Genomic DNA, 16,574 nt, shown 5'->3' with positions numbered 1-16,574 from the left:
CTCCCTGTCACCTTTTAAATTAAAAAAATTGTTAGCACACTATGCTACCTTTTTTGTGTCAACTTGATACATGCTAGAGTCAACAGAAAGGAGGGATCAGAAACTGCCTCTATAAGATCTGGATGTAGGATTTTCTTAGCAGGAGTGGGGGGGAGGGCATCCCTGGGCTGGTGGTTCTGGGTTCTATAAGGAAACAAGCTGAGCTAGCCACGAGGAGCAAGACAGTAGGCAGCACCCCTCCATGGCCTCTGCACCAGCTCCTGCCTCCAGGTCCCTCTCGAATTCCTCCAGCGATGAACTATGACGTAGAAGTGTAAGCCAAATAAACCCTTTCCTCCCAAAGTTGCTTTTGGTCATAGTGTTTTGCCACATCAAGAAACCCTAACTAGGACACACATAAAGTAATTTTTTTTTGTTTGGGGGCTTTTGTTTTGCTGTGACTGTCTCTCACTGTGTAGACTAGGGTGGCCTCAAATTCACTGAGCTCTGCCTGGCTCTGCTCTGCCTCCAGGGTGTTGGAATTAAAGGGGAGAACAACCAGAGGTGGCCTAAACAATGGGTTTTACTGCAGTTCTGTCCAAGTACAAGGAATGGCATGCTTCGGTCATAGCCACACTCCACCGTCTCTTCCTGGCCTTCCCGTCCCTCCCCTGTTTGTTCCCCAGGAGTCTATGATTCTCCCCCGACTACTTTGATGTCACAGAAGCGTGGATTGAGTGTATCTAAAACCTGTATTCTGTAGTGAGAGAAAATGTGATGCTTCATCTCTCTCCTCTCACCCCATTATGGTCTCCTCCGTTTAGACCCTTTCTTTGCCCAAAACAGTTACCCTCTGCTTTCATGTCATATATGTACTCACACACACACACACACACACACACACACACACACAGTTTACCTATCTTGTAAAACATGTTATTCTGTCCACATGTTTGAGTCACATTAACCTGTGCACCATGCACAGCCTCAGGAAAGCTGAGTTTCTAAGGATGCCTGACAGCTGCTGCTTTTTTCTTTTTCCGAGACCTGGTTTCTCTGTGTAGCCCTGGCTGTCCTGGAACTCACTCTGTAGACCAGGCTGGCCTCGAACTCAGAAATTCACCTGCCTCTGCCTCCCAAGTGCTGGGATTAAAGGCATGCGCCACCACTGCCTGGTGAGAGGTGCTTCTTTTACAAAACTTAACATACTCTACAGCTACCACCATAACTGTGGGACCATGCTGTGCCTGCTCAGATTTTCTTGAATCACACTGCCTTAAATGCCAAGAGAGACCACTACAGTGGCAAAGAAAGTAAGTTTACTTAGAGGAGAGGAACATTTTTTAAAGGGTTGTATTTATAACAACTTAAACATGCAAACTGAAATGATCAATCATTACTAGTCTATTTCTATAGAATACTAAGACTACTGTAGGTTTACAAAACAAAATATGCAATGCCAAGAGGGGGAGGGGAGGGGAGGGGAGGGGAGGGGAGGGGAGGGGAGGGGAGGGGAGGGGAGGGGAGGGGAGGGGAGGGGAGGGGGAGGGAAGGGAAGGGAAGGGAAGGGAAGGGAAGGGAAGGGAAGGGAAGGGAAGGGAAGGGAAGGGAAGAAGAAACAAGAAACCCACATCCTTTCAAATGTTTTAGTTTAGGAGTATGTGAGCTTCTGAAGGCTTCTTAGCTGGGTGTGATTATCTCAGAGAAGGAACATGAAGAATCACAAGTGCCCCTCTCTTTTAATGAAGAAGTGATTCAGGGCATAACAAAGCAGAGTCTGCAAAATCTACTCATAATTAAACAACTGATGTCAAGAGACAGACTCTTACAAGGAGTCTCCAGGAAGTTGATCAATACTTTGACACAGGTGCTACAACTTTCCTTGGATGCCATGGGACTAAACAAAGTTGTGTAATTGCATGACTGATAATGGATGAATGAAGTTGATTTATTAGAATTTTTTAATACTGCCAGGCATGGTGGCTTATGCCTTTAATTTCAACAACCAGGAGAAAGAGGCAAAATGGATCACTGAGTTCCAGGTCAGCCTAGTCTACATGACAGAATTCCAGGCTGGCCGGAACTATATCGTAAGACTGTCTCAAAATAAATAAATGAATTTTTAATAACTATTAAAGGTAAAATTTTTCATCAGTTGATTATACTATATAAATAGTGATAATTACTATAAAAGTTATCTGCCCAATATCCATGGTACCAGTTATATCAGGAATAGCCCAATGAAGCTTTTGGCTTTTAATATTCTTTTGCAAGTTCAGTACATTAATAAATGTTAGTAAGGTACAAGTCTCTCCACTCCCAAACCCCCTTAAGAACAAAGTTCATGTATGAGCTAAGGGAGGCAGAAAAGAGAGATGAAAAAGAACCTAGTTCCATCTCACATAACTGAGCTGTATCAACTCTGGACTGACTGCCTGGTCTTCTCGTTGTATTAAATAAGGAAACCCTTGGCCAGGACTGGAGAAGGGCTCAGCAGTGAGGAGCACTTGTCTAGAGGACCTCCTTACCAAAAGCAGGAATTATTGAGTTTGGGGACTCTGATCTTTGAGTCAGATCCTTAAATGATTCCAAGGCTGTCTCTGCAGAGGGGAACCATGAGCAGCAGTAAAAGCACAGTAGAGAAACACTTCCTGCCAGGCACCCAGGCAGACATTTGAGCTGACTAAGGGACCACCCCACAGGAGGTCAGGAGCAGCACAGGAAAGCAGGTACACCTTCAGGCGCTAAAGACAGGCCTGGATGTCCAGCTGAGTGAACACTTAGAAAGGTACAACCTTTTCTTCTTTCCCTGTCTCTTCTTTCAGATGCTGGTCAGAGTAAGTGTACTTTTTCTGGTACTCTGGACTTCTTACTGTTTATGAAGCCCTCCACTACGTGGCTGCTTGTCCACCCTTTGTCTGACCTCCAGGCTGACTTTCCTCCCCCTCACTCCTCTGCTCCCTTCCTCCCAACATCTGCTGAGATCACAGCAATTTAATACAACTGCCCTCAAGCTTAAAGGAAAACTCAAGTAGGAAATAACTGAAGAAGACACCTAACAGTGACCTCTGGCCTGCACAAACACTTGTACACATGTGCATGTTGGTACACATACACATACACACACATACACACACACACACACACACACACACACGCACACTGCCAAAAGTGCCCATGCTCACTGCAGTGGTTTGAGTGAGAATGGCCCCAGAGGCTCATAAATTTGAACAGGGAGTAGCACTGTTTGAAAGAATTAGGAGGTGAGTCCTCATTGGAGGAAGTGAGTCATTAGGGGTGGGTTCTGGAGGGTTTCAAATGCCCATTACAAACTCTCTCTTCTTGATGCTCGAGAATCTAGATCAGAACTCTCAGCTACTTCTCTAGCACCATGTCTGCCAGCCCCAATTAAACGCTTTCGTTTATAAGAGCTGCTATGGTCATGGTGTCTCTTCACAGCACACAACACTGACTCAGACCCACACCCTACACCCATGGCACATATGTGGAAGTCAAAGGACTACATTTAGAGAGTCAGTTCTCTCCTTCCACCATGTAGGTCCCAGTGACAGAACCTAGGTCACAGGCTTGGTGGTTAGCACCCTGAACACATCTGACAGTCCCTGATATGCTAGAGTTTTGAGAATAAAAGAACTATGAAGTAAGCCATTAGACTCATTTGGGAGAATGCTACATATTTTGATGTCATCAGTGAATCAAAAATGTCTAAACTTCTTTGCTGTGACCAAAGGGTAACAAAAAAGCAAAATCTTCTTTTAATGCTTGTTTTACTAAGCAATTTTCATTACTGAAATGAACCCCAAAACTAAGTTCTAAATGCACTAAGGGATTTTTAATAAATATTCAGAATAAGAAAATTGTTCTTTTTTTTTTTTTTTTTTTTTTTTTTACTTTTAGTCTCATATTACAAGCCACAGTTTGGATAATAAACAGATACACTTCTGCCACCAGGATAAAACTGAACAGTAGTTCTCTATGAACCAAATATCCAAAAGAGGGGTAGACAGAAAAGCAAAAAGAAATCACCATTATAAATATGGTTAGTTTATCAGAAGGTAAGTTCTTCTACCTGTGTCTGAGTCCCGCTCCTCATTTCTCGATGGGCTGACTGTAAAAGGCAGCTTTCGTTTCATGGATGGTTTCTCTCTCATTTCCTTGCCCATATCACCTCGGTCAATTTTTGAAGTTTTGCTGTAAGATGCAATCTTGTCTTTACTCTAATAAAAAAACAAACAAACATAAAGTAGTATCAATATTAGCTAAACAGTATAGTGTCTTAAATCTCTTTATTATCTGGAATAGAGCAATGGTTTAGAAATCAAGAATAGTTGCTCCTCTTGCAGAGCACCTGGATTCAGGTCCCAGCATCCACACAATACCTCAGAACTGTGTGTTATGTTGTTTCTAGGACCCAATGTCCTCTTCTGATGTACTTGGGCACTGCACACAGTGGTGCCTGCATGTGTACATTTAGAAGATATATGCAGGAAGACAAAACACCTATACATTGTTTTAAAATTTAGACTTTTTAAAACCCTGTTAAGGAATTTTAAAATATAAAAGTACATTATAATCCATTAATGTATTTAATGTGTTAAATACAGAGCCTTCAACAATTAAATGTCGTTTGTGATGGTAAGACTTGGCTGTAGGACATTTTCTTTCTTTTTTCTTTCTTTCTTAATATTTATTTATTTTATTTATATGAGTACACTGTCGCTTTCTTCAGAAACACCTGAAGAGGGTATCGGATGGTTATGAGCTACCATGTGGTTGCTGGGAATTGAACTCAGGACTTTTGGAAGAACAGTAAGTGCTCTTAACTGCTGAGCCATCTCTCCAGCCTGGACATTTTCTTAATGATTGATGTGGGAATGTCCAGCCCATCATGGGTGGTGAAATCTGGTGGTACTGAGTTCTGTAAAAAAGCAAGTTGAGCATGCTTCCTTATAGTCACAAGGAGCAAGCCAGTAAGCAGCATCCCTCGATGGCCTCTGCATCAGTTCCTGCCCTGTGAGATTTTGATGGTAAACTGTAATATAGACCTGTGAGTGAAAGACACCCTTTCCCTCCCCAGGCTGTTTTTGTCAAGATGTTTCATCACAGAAATAGAAATCCTGAATAAGATATCCCTCAACCCTCTGTTGTTTTTTGTTGTTGTTGTTGTTTTGTTTTTGTTTTTTGGTAAGGCAAGGCTTCACTATGTAGCCCAGGCTGGCCCCAAACTCACAGTCTACCTTTTACTGCAGCCTCCCAAGTACTTTGATGACAGGTGTTAGCTACCACATCTGGCCTAATTGTAACATCTTTTTCCAAACTACTGCACATGCTTCCACTTTTGCTCAATAACAGAAAAACTTAAATAATACTATAGTATCTTGAATATAACAAAATCATCTATCTAAATATAACTAGACATATTACAATGAATAAACACATAAAGGAGGGGGGAGGGGAGATAAAGGGAAGGGAAAGGGGGGAGAGGAACCAGAGAGTCAGAGAGAAAAAAAAGCAATAATCATTGGAACTGAGCTTAAATATAAAAAAAAAAGACTATTATTTCTAATCAAAAACTTTAAAGCCTAGAATAATATACAATTTTCCTAGAAACACACATCACTAAAAACTGGGCAATGAAGCTGAGTACAGTGGCAAGCACCTCTAATCCTAGCACTCAGGAGGCAGAGGCAAGTGGCCTGGACATCAGAGTTCAGGGCTGGCCTGGTCCACAGTGCTCTAAGACAGCCAGTGCTACACACAACACAGAAAGCCTGTCTCACAACAATGCAACAACAAAGTAGAATGAGGCAGAGAGAAAGCTTGCATCTACCTTGACCACACAAGACAGTAATATATAGTCAGGATTTGTCTCAGCAGGTGACAGTGTTGTCACTGAGGCTGATGACCCATATGTGACATGGATATGTAGGAGAGAAATGATCCACAAGTTGTCCTCTGACCTCTACACACAGTGACAAACATGCACACTGAGAAATGTTCTAAAACAACAACAAAAGAAAAGATGGCACCCATCACATGATATCTTCACAAGAAAATTCAAGGAACAGGTATTTCCTGTTCTATACAAACAATATAACAACAAAAATAAAACGAAGATCTACCCAACCCATTTTACAGGTCTAAAATAAATCTGATATTTAAAAAGCCCAAGACAGAAAATTGTAGATGGAGAAAATAAAAAAATCTTAAATTTTTCAAATCAAATTTAATATCATCAGAAAATAACATTCTGCAGGGGGTGGGGAGGGGAGCTAGAAAGATGGCTCAGCAGTTAAGTGCACTGACTGCAGACTGGAGAGATGGTTCAGTGCACTGCCTGCTCTTCCAGGGATCCTGAGTTCAATTCCCAGCAACCACATGGTGGCTCACAACCATCTGTAATGGGATCCGATGCCCTCTTCTGGTGTGTCTGAAGGCAGTGACAGTGTACTCATAAACATAAAATAAATAAATCTTTAAAAAAATAAAATCCTTCTGGCTGGGCATGGTGGTGTTTGCTTTTGATTCTAGCCCTTGGGAGGCAGAGGTAGGCAGATCTCAGAGTTCTAGGCTCTGATCTACAGAGCCAGTTCTAGGATAGACAGGGCTGCAGAGAAACCCTGTCTTGAAAAACAAAACAAAACAAAGCATTCTGGGGCTGGAGAGGCAGACAGCTCAGCAGTTACAAGCATGACTACAGTTCTTCCAGAGGACCCTAGTCTAAGTTTTAAATTCACACATGGCAGCTTGTAATTCCAGCTCCAGGCTATCTAACACCCTTTTCTGGCCTCCAAGGACACTTCCATACATACACAAACATGCATACATTCACATGAATAAAAAATTCAAGTATTTTTTTAAACAAATTAACAAAACATAATTTACCCAGACAATGCAAAGGTAGACAGAGTCCATTATTAGAAACCCTCTACTTAGCTGTTAAGAGCAGGCACTACTTGGGCAGAAGATCTGGGTTTGGCTTGTAACTGTCTGTGCCTTCAGCTCTAGAAGATCTAGGACTGCTGTTCCTAGACTCTGAGGGCACCTGCACTCACATGTGCATTTACACACACATCTGACATCTATGTTACACTTTTATGATGTTAGGAGTCTTTTGTGTGCGGTACCTTTCTTCCATATGGTCTCTCCACCATACTGCTGTCACTGTCAGAATTTTCACTCTGAACTGGTTTTGTGAACCCAGATTTGGGCATTTTATAGCTGTTCAGCTAGCTGCTTCTTTTAACAGTCTTCTCATCCTGGATCTGTAAGAACAGATATACAAGCATTATTTGTATATGCATACAATACAATATGTTTATATGCCACAATTAATACAATCAGTTTCTTGATTTCTATAATTTTTTTCCAGAAAAGACAATCTATGTTTTCACTTATCAATCTATGTTTTTATTAAAGTTCTCTTATGTAAGTCTACTCAGCTTGTCAATGGAAAAAGACTGACTTCAGTCCCTCCATCTAACGACTACTATTGTCTACAGCTTTCTACAGATCCACAGCAGCAGCAGAGGAGAGCAAAGGGTCCTCTCTCCAGCATGGATCCAGAGGTGGGAGCTTCAAACAGGTCTCTCCTCAGACTCAACCCTTGCCATGTGTCCTTCCTTCCCTGCACTCTTAGCTTGTGACTTTAGCAAGCTATTTGCTCTGGCTAATTTATGCTGGGCTACAACAATCACTTTACCCACAGTTCTCCTCCTCTCCTACTCTGCAAGCTACGTTTAACAAGGGCCTCTCAGAAGCTTATGCTTATAACACACTTGGACTTGAGAGATGCAGCAAAAATTCTCAGCAAGTTTCACATACAAAAGCGGAAGCTGTGAGGCTAAACTGCTTCGTTCACTGATTATCTAATGGCCACATGAAGCTATTTAAATAAACAAAAATTAGACAAAAATGCAGTAGCCATTACATGAAACAATATGGGTATACATTTATATTCTCCTGGGAAGGCACCATTGTACAGCACTGACCTAGACTAACCTTCCTGGCCAAGAAGAGCATTACACACAGACTGAGAATCCATTTCTGACGAGCGAGCTTACTTTCAAACACTCTTATGCAGTCCATTTCCAGTAAGTTTTAAGTCACCTGCCATTCCAGTGCCAACGTGAACTCAAAACGCCAAACACGGGTAGTATTAGCAGTATGCTAAACTCTCCAAATTGTCTGTCCTATTGGTGTTTGAAATTTTATTTGGTTTTGATAAGGGGTAAAGGGGTAAAAATACCTTCAATGAATTGAAATATAACAAAAATATAGTAAATGGATCTGTATAGATCCAATTAAAATATAATTGGTTCCTAGCCCAGTGTAAATTACAATCAGTAAAGGTAACCATCATACAAACTATAGTATAAAAACAGATATTAAAAGCATACTAGATAAAGTGGAGTATTTAAACAAATAAACAAACAAACAAACAAAATGCCACTAGGGATGGGTGAATGGCTCAGCAGGTCCAAGCACATACAGCCAAGCCTGACAAACCCTAGAACCCAGGAGCTCAAACCCTGGAACCCATATGTGGCAGAGAGAACTACTCCACAAGCTGCCCTTGTGACTCTACATGTATGCTGCGATACACACATACAAACATGTACACAAACACACCACTGGCCACCCGCTCACATGCAAGCGTGCACATACATACACACAAAAATGAGGGTGTGGTTTTTTTAATGCCAGTAAAAGTGGCTGGGGATGTAGTTACAGCCTCTGCCTAGCATATATTAGGTTCTACAACTCAACCACAGCAAACCAAAACAACAACAACAAAGAAAAACAATTAGTTCATGGTTCAAATCTTTCCTTTTATAGAAGATAAAAACAAGTTGAAGGAAATAAACTCTCCATGGGTTTTTCAGCATCACACGTAAGAATCAGAGTGGGTCTTGAGACCATTCAACTGCTTAGGTACTATTATATAAATAGAAGCATTCAAAGCCAAGACTTTCCTCAGAGCTGGCTATCAGTAATGCTTACAGAGTTACAATCACAAGTCACAGAAAAATAACAGACATCAACATAGCGAGGCTATGTAAACAAAACACCATCTCTTTTGTAGATGGAATCAAGTCAAGTTATTAGTGACCTAAAGAAGTATCGTGGGGGCTGGTGAGATGGCTCAGTGGGTAAGAGCACCCGACTGCTCTTCCGAAGGTCCAGAGTTCAAATCCCAGCAACCACATGGTGGCTCACAACCATCCGTAACTAGATCTGGCGCCCTCTTCTGGAGTGTGTGAAGACAGCTACAGTGTACTTACATGTAATAAATAAATAAATCTTAAAAAAAAAAAAAAGAGGTGTGGCTTAAAAAAAAAAAAAAAGTATCATGAATGTTTTTTGAAAAACAATTCCTGGCCATTGTTGTTATATTAAAGGAATGTGTGTTAGACAAGTTTACATATTATCTTAAAAGACCTTTACTTAGAAAAAATTAGCAAAGACATAAGGAAAATCACAATACATTCCAAAAATATTAAATGTTTAATACATAAAAATTTAATATAAATCATAGCCACTAGAATAACCAGCAAACTATACAAAGAGATATATAAAAAGCACATTATATAATGAATAGTTTAAGATACACAAATAACCCAATAAAAGGCAGAAAAAGAATGACTGAGAAATGCTAACAAGGTTAAATAAGAAACCAGAGCTGGCCGCCTAGGCCAGAGGATGAAGGTGCTTGCTGCCTAGTAGCATCCTGAGTTTGATTCACAGAACCCACAGGGTAGACAGAAACAACTCCCAAAAGTTATTCTCTGACTACCTCATGTGCACTGTGTGGTATGAGTGCACAAACCCATATACATATACACAATAAAACAATTTTCAAATTAAACAAATCTAATAGGCAACAAAATAAAAGATTTAGTTCATGGTCTCAATCTCTCAGTCAAATGACAGGTGTACTGGTTGGCTTTGTATGTCAACTTGACACAAGTTGGAGTCATCAGTTGAGAAAATGCCTCCATGAGATCCAGCTGTCAGGCATTTTCTCAATTAGTGATCAATGGGGGCAGGCCCCACCCATGGTGGGTGGTGCCTTCTCTGGGTTCTGTAAGAAAGCAAGCTGAGTAAGCCAAGGGAAGCAAGCCAATAAGCAGCACACTCCATGGCCTCTGCATCAGCTCCTGCCTCCAGGTTCCTGCTTGCTTGAGTTCCTATCCTGACTTCCTCCAATGATAGATTCTGATCTGGAAGTGCAAGCAAAATTAACCCTTCCCTCCTCAACTTGCTTTTTGCTCAGTGTTCCACTCCAGCAATAAAAATCCTAAAACAACAGACTAGAAGGATGGGTTAAAGACAAACTCTTCCTAATTTGTTGCTTTTAAGAAACATGTCTCACTAGGAAAGGAGTGCGCTACCTTACATGAAAGATGGAAAGGGTATTCCAAGTGAATGGAGCTATAAAACAGAGATGCCACTATTCTAATGTGACAAATACAGACTTCAAACCAGAGCTAATAGCAAGAAATAAAGAAGGTCACTTTATGCCAGGTAGTGGTGGCGCACACCTTTAATCCCAGCACTTGGGAGGCGGAGGCAGGCAGATTTTTTAATTTGAGGCCAGCCTGCTCTACAGAGTGAGTTCCAGGACAGCCAGGGCTACACAGAGAAACCCTGTCTTGAAAAACAAACAAACAACAAACAAAAAGGTCGCTTTACACTGATTAATGAACAATCCATCAATTCCTGGAAAGAAACTGTTGGCAAAGACTGACAAAGACTGCAGTGCTGGGAAGAGGCCACAGGCCCAGGCTCTGGGCTAGCCGGGGTACCCTAAACCTGTGTTCCTGGGTCATGGTCAATCAAAATGGCTCCAGAATAAAACTATACCTTATTCCCTTTAAGGTAAGAGCTGTGTTTTCTGCATTGACAACAAGGACATTACAATTCTAAGCATATATGCCACCAAACACAAGTGCACCCAATCCATAAAACAAATACTACAAGACACAAGCCAGCATTTTATTAATCAGATATATTATAAAATCAGATTGACCCCGCACAGTAACAGTAGCTGACTTCAACACATTGCTTGAAATAATTATCAGGTCATCCCAGAAAAGAAATAAGCAAAAGAAACGTTTGGATTAAATTAGGTCGGAAACCAATGGATTTGAGATGTCTACAGAACGTTTCCCCCTTGGCCTGGTATAAGCATGCTAACCTGAGTTTGGAGATAGGAAGTAAGTGACTTCCCTAAACGCTGTCTTCTGACTTCCACCGTGGGTCACTGAATAAATCAATTTACCCCAAGACTATATAATATACATCTCTCTGCAGCCCTCAGAACTTTCTCTAGAAGAGAACAGCAACAGTGTACTCACATACATAAAATAAATCTTCAAAAAAGAATTAAAAACCAAGAAAAAAAATGTTAGTCTTCCTCAAAATGTGCGTTGCTCATGAACACTTGTGTACACACACATAGAGAGACACACACACTTTTTTTTTAGATTTACATGAGTATTTTGCCTGCACGTAAGGCTGTATACCACGTACATGACTGGTGCCTGCTGAGGTCAGAAGAGGGAGTCAAATCCCCTGAACTGAAGTTTGGGTTGGTTGTGAGCTAGATAGAATATGAGTGCTAGAAACGGAGCCTGGATCATCTAAAAGAGCAACAAGTTTTAAACCAGTACCCATTTCTGCAGTGTCAACAACTTAGAAGAAAAAAAACCAGCATTCACAATGATAAAGTGAACATCCAGAGATCCAAATGCAACATACAAAAATCAGTAATGTTAATACATCACATAGATTTAAGGACAGAAACCACATGGGTAGATACAGAAAAAGCTTTTGACAAAATCCAAAAAAGTCCTAAAGGAACTAGCAGAAGGACACTGAATAGCCAATCTATCAGCCTTAAGCAGCAAGAGCAATGACGGAGAAGTGCTGGACATACCACATTTGCTGACCTCACACATACCAGCTGCATGTGTATAAACAGTAAGTGCATACTGTAAGGCACAAAGCCAAGCATGTACACTATGGAACAGAAGATGAACAAACCCAAGCCATACAGCCAATCAGTTTCCAACAAAGATGTCAAAAAGACACACTGGTATTATGTGACAAAAACAAACAGCTTCTTCAACAAATGGTCCTCAGAATGTCATCCTACATACACCAGTTCAAGACGAGCTGAAGACCTCATGTAAGACTTGAAACTGTAAGAGCAAAAACATCAACATAGAGGTACTGGCCAGGCAGTGGTGCATCCCTTAATCCTAGCAACAGTCAGGAAGACGAGGTAGGCAGGGATCTCTGAAAGGCCAGCGTGGGCTACACAAGCAAGTTCCAGTCCAGCCGAGACCGCAAAGTGACTTTGTCTAAAAAAAAAAAAAACACAAAAAGATAACGGCACACAAGATCTTTCTGAGGACAATATTGCAAGTAATAACTAGATGATAAATGAGATTGCATAATATTAAAACCTGCACAGCAAAGAAAACCATCAGTAGAGGAACAGTCAGTCAACAAAAAAGATAAAAGTATAATTACCAGAGTACAGGGAGTGAGCAAAACAAGTAGGCTCGGTGACAGCTGCACTTCAGGTTCCAGTAACAAAGTTTTAAAAATGAATTAAAATTACTTAAAGAAGCAATTAGCATTTATTCACTGCATTTAATCTATTAGTAGAAATAATCAAACAAGAGGCCAGAGAAGAGGCCCAGTGGTTAAGAGCACACACCATGCTTCTAGGGAACCCAAGTTTGGTTTCCAGTATCCATCCATGTCAGGCCACTCAAAACCATGTAAAACTCCAGTTCCAATGCCTCTGGCCTCCGTGGGGACCAATACTCATGTGCATGTCTCCACACTGACAAAAACATATACAATTAAAGATAAACTCTATGTACACATATATAGTTTCATTGGAAACATTGCCATCTACCCTTTGGAGGTAAGTTCCTTTTGCTGAAAAATATCACACTGCTTAGACACAGGACCCAGGGGACCTCAGCTGGATGTGATCTGAGGAAGCCTTGTCCCTGAGGACTGCTTCTCATGGTACTAGAAGGTGCCATGGCAAGGGAGGGAGGCAATTATTATTCCTACCCCACTATGATGCCTCTGCACCACATGGACCAGCATGGTGTGATAACTATGGGGGTGCAGTAGTGACATGCATACCTTGGTTTGAAACCACCAGCTTTCTACTTGGATGTAGGGACTCCTCAACAAGAGGGAAACCATATCTGGTACTGAAAACCTAGCCAACTACCCAGAGCTGCTGGAGTCATGGATCTTGGAGTATACCCACCACTTTACTAAACAGCATGATAGCTAGCTATAATCTAAATGTTTAGCCTTATAGCCAATTCATAAATGAAGTTCTCATCCCTCAGCAAAGCAGCTTATGTTTGAAACAGACAAGGACCACTACAGAAAACACAACCAATCAAAACGTAGAACAAGAGACTGTATGATACCAGTCTCAACTGCTAAGACTGCACAAATTCTATACCTAAAGCTCAGAGATCACTGCAGAAAAGCAAAGGCTGGAAGGCCCAAAGGGACAGGAAGTTCGCCCTGAGAGTGCGTCTCCTAGAAAGATCAGAGGCCAGGTGTTACAGCCACCTTTCTTTTCTTTCTTTTTTGAGACTTTTTTATTTTTAATTTATTTTTTACACTCCATATTCCATTCCCCCATCCACACTCCGATGGCTCCATATCCCACACCTCCTCCCCTCCCCTCCCCACCCGGTCTCCACGTGGATGGGAGTGCTCCCACCCCGCACTGCACCTGACCTCTAAACACCCTGGGGCCTCCAGTCTCATGAGGGTTAAGTGCATCATCTCTGAATGAACATAGACCCAGAAGTCCTCTACTGTATGTGTGTTGGAGGCTTCATATCAGCTGGTGTATGCTGTCTGGTTGGTGGTCCAGTGTTTGAGAGATCTCGGGGGTCCAGATTAATTGACACTGCTGGTCCTCCTGCAGGATTGCCCTTCTCCTCGGCTTCTTTCAGCTTCCCTAATTCAACAACAGGGGTCAGCTGCTCCTGTCCATTGGTTGGGTGCAAACATCTGCATCTGACTCTTTATGCTGCTTGTTGGGTCTTTTCGGAGGGCAGTCATGATAGGTCCCTTTTTGTGAGAGCTCCATAGCCTCAGTAATAGTGTCAAGCCTTGGGCCCTCCCCTTGCGCTGGATTCCACTAGATCAAAACCTCAGATGACAACACATGTTGGAGAGGATGTGGAGAAAGAGGACCAATTCTCCATTGCTAGTGGAATTGCAAGCTGGTACAACGACTTGGGAAATCAGTTTGGTGGTTCCTCAGAAAATTGGACATAGTACTCCTGAGGACCCAGCTATACCACTCCTGAGCATATACCCAAAAGATGCTCCAACTTGTAATAAGGACACATTCTCCACTATGTTCATAGCAGCCTTATTTATAATAGCCAGAAGCTGGAAAGAACCCAGATGTCCCTCAACAGAGGAATGGATACAGAAAGTGTGGTACACACACTGCACTATGTTCATAGCAGCCTTATTTATAATAGCCAGAAGCTGGAAAGAACCCAGATGTCCCTCAACAGAGGAATGGATACAGAAAATGTGATACATTTACACAATGGAGTACTACTCAGCTATTAAAAACAATGAATTTATGAAATTCTTGGGCAAATGGATGGATCTGGAGGATATCATCCTGAGTGAGGTAACCCAATCACAAAAGAACACACATGATATGCACTCAAGCCCAGAAGCCCGGAATACCCAAGATACAATTCATGAAACTGAAGAAAAAGGAAGATCAAAGCGTGGATACTTCGTTCCTTCTTTTTTTTTTTTGGTTTTGTTTTGTTTTGTTCTGTTTTCGAGACAGGGTTTCTCTGTGTAGCCCTGGCTGTCCTGGCACTCACTCTGTAGACCAGGCTGGCCTCGAACTCAGAAATCCGCCTGCCTCTGCCTCCCGAGTGCTGGGATTAAAGGCATGCACCACCATGCCCGGCCTACTTTGTTCCTTCTTAGAATAGGGAACAAAACACCCATGGAAGGAGTTACAGAGACAACATGTGGAGCAGAGACTGAAGGAAGGACTAGCCAGAGACTGCCCCACCTGGGGATCCATCCCATAAACAACCACCAAACCCAGACACTATTTTGGATGCCAACAAGAGTTTGCTGATAGGAGCCTGATATAGTTGTCTCCTGTGAAGTTGTGCCAGTGCCTGGACAAATACAGAAGTGGATGCTCATAACCATCCATTGGACTGAGCACAGGGTCCCCAAAGAGAAAGAGCTGGAGAAAGTACCCCAGGAGCTGAAGGAGTTTGCAGCCCCATGGGAGGAACAACAATATGAACTAACCAGTACCCCCAGAGCTCCCTGGGACTAAACCACCAACCAAAGAAAACACATGGTGGGACTCATGGCTCTAGCTGCATATGTAGCAGAGGATGGCCTAGTTGGTCATCAATGGGAGGAGAGGTCCTTGGTCCTGTGAAGGTTCTATGCCACAGTATAAGGGAATTGCCAGGGTCAGGAGGTAGGAGTGGGTGGGTTAGTGAGCAAGAGTGTGGGGAATAGGGGGTTTTCGGAGGGGAATAACATTTGAAATGTAAATAAAGAAAATATCTAATAAAAAAGAAAAGAATTGGGGGAGCACTGAAGGACCTGTAGGGGTGCAGGGCACCATAAGAAGACCTACAAAGTCAACTAACCTTGGCCCATGGGGTCTCACAGAGACTAAACCACCAACCAAAGAGCATGCATGGGCTGGACCTAGGTCCCCTGCACGTATGTAGCAAATGTACAGCTTGGTCTTCATGTGGGTCCCCTAATAATTGGCAGGGGGCTGTTGCTTGCCTTTGGGTCCCTTTCCTCTAGGTGGGCTACCTTGTCTGGCCTCAGTGGGAAAGGATGCCCTTAGTCCTGCTGCAACTTCATGTGCCAGGTTGGTACCCTCAGAAGGGGAGGGATATTAGGGGGAGACGGTTTGTGAGGATAGGACTGAAAGGAGAGGGGGCAGGGTGGGGGGCTGCGATCAAGATGTAAAGTAAGTAAATAAAATATGGGAAAAAGTGTTGGTATAGATGACTTGCCAAAGCAAGTTTAAGTTCACTAATGCTCTTTTTGCCCTAACAGATTCTAAAATTGCTGCAACCCCCACAATCCCGTAGAGGGCTGCAGTAGCTCAAAAGGAAATGGTACCTTCCCCTCCATTCTTGGCAATGGAACGTAAAGAAAAATCACCAAGGCTCAAAGTATCTCGTAGCCACTCCAGTCACTTTTCCACTGACAGAGGAAAAAGCTTCGATTCCAGAAGAGGTGGAGCACAACCTCCACATCCTAACAGCAACTCTCGGCCCTTCTCCTTTTACAAACCAGTAGGCTCTGAAGGTAAAACAAGTATCAGTAACACAGAGTTACGAGGAGGGAAAGCTGGCTCCAAATGCCTCCGCCTTCTCTGCTGCCTCACAGACCCACTACACAACGCTACCAGACCAACCTCAAAATGGTCCTTTTGTTAGGAGGCTCTCAGTCTAACGTTATCAAATCTCCTCTGCATACCTGACAGA

The 16,574-nt window shown here is 42.3% G+C and overlaps 1 protein-coding gene across 4 annotated transcripts in view; it reads right to left on the bottom strand.

Moving 5' to 3' along the window:
- The window catches only part of Ankrd12 (ankyrin repeat domain 12), a 103,978-nt gene that overhangs the window by 71,648 nt on the left and 15,756 nt on the right, over nt 1–16,574 (bottom strand). For all 4 annotated transcript variants that reach the window (XM_021185702.3, XM_085832765.1, XM_021185699.3 and 1 more), the window contains exons 2-3: nt 7,128–7,265; nt 4,070–4,217 (exon numbers count right to left, since the gene is read on the bottom strand). In XM_021185702.3, the coding sequence (XP_021041361.1) occupies nt 4,070–4,217; nt 7,128–7,214 (235 nt within the window). In that variant the 5' untranslated portion in view covers nt 7,215–7,265. The remainder of the gene's footprint in view (nt 1–4,069; nt 4,218–7,127; nt 7,266–16,574) is intronic.

Source organism: Mus caroli, unplaced genomic scaffold (assembly GCF_978045245.1).
Source record: "Mus caroli unplaced genomic scaffold, Mus_caroli_1 scaffold_18, whole genome shotgun sequence".
NCBI lineage: Eukaryota > Metazoa > Chordata > Mammalia > Rodentia > Muridae > Mus > Mus caroli.
This window is presented reverse-complemented; position numbering and strand designations above follow the sequence as displayed.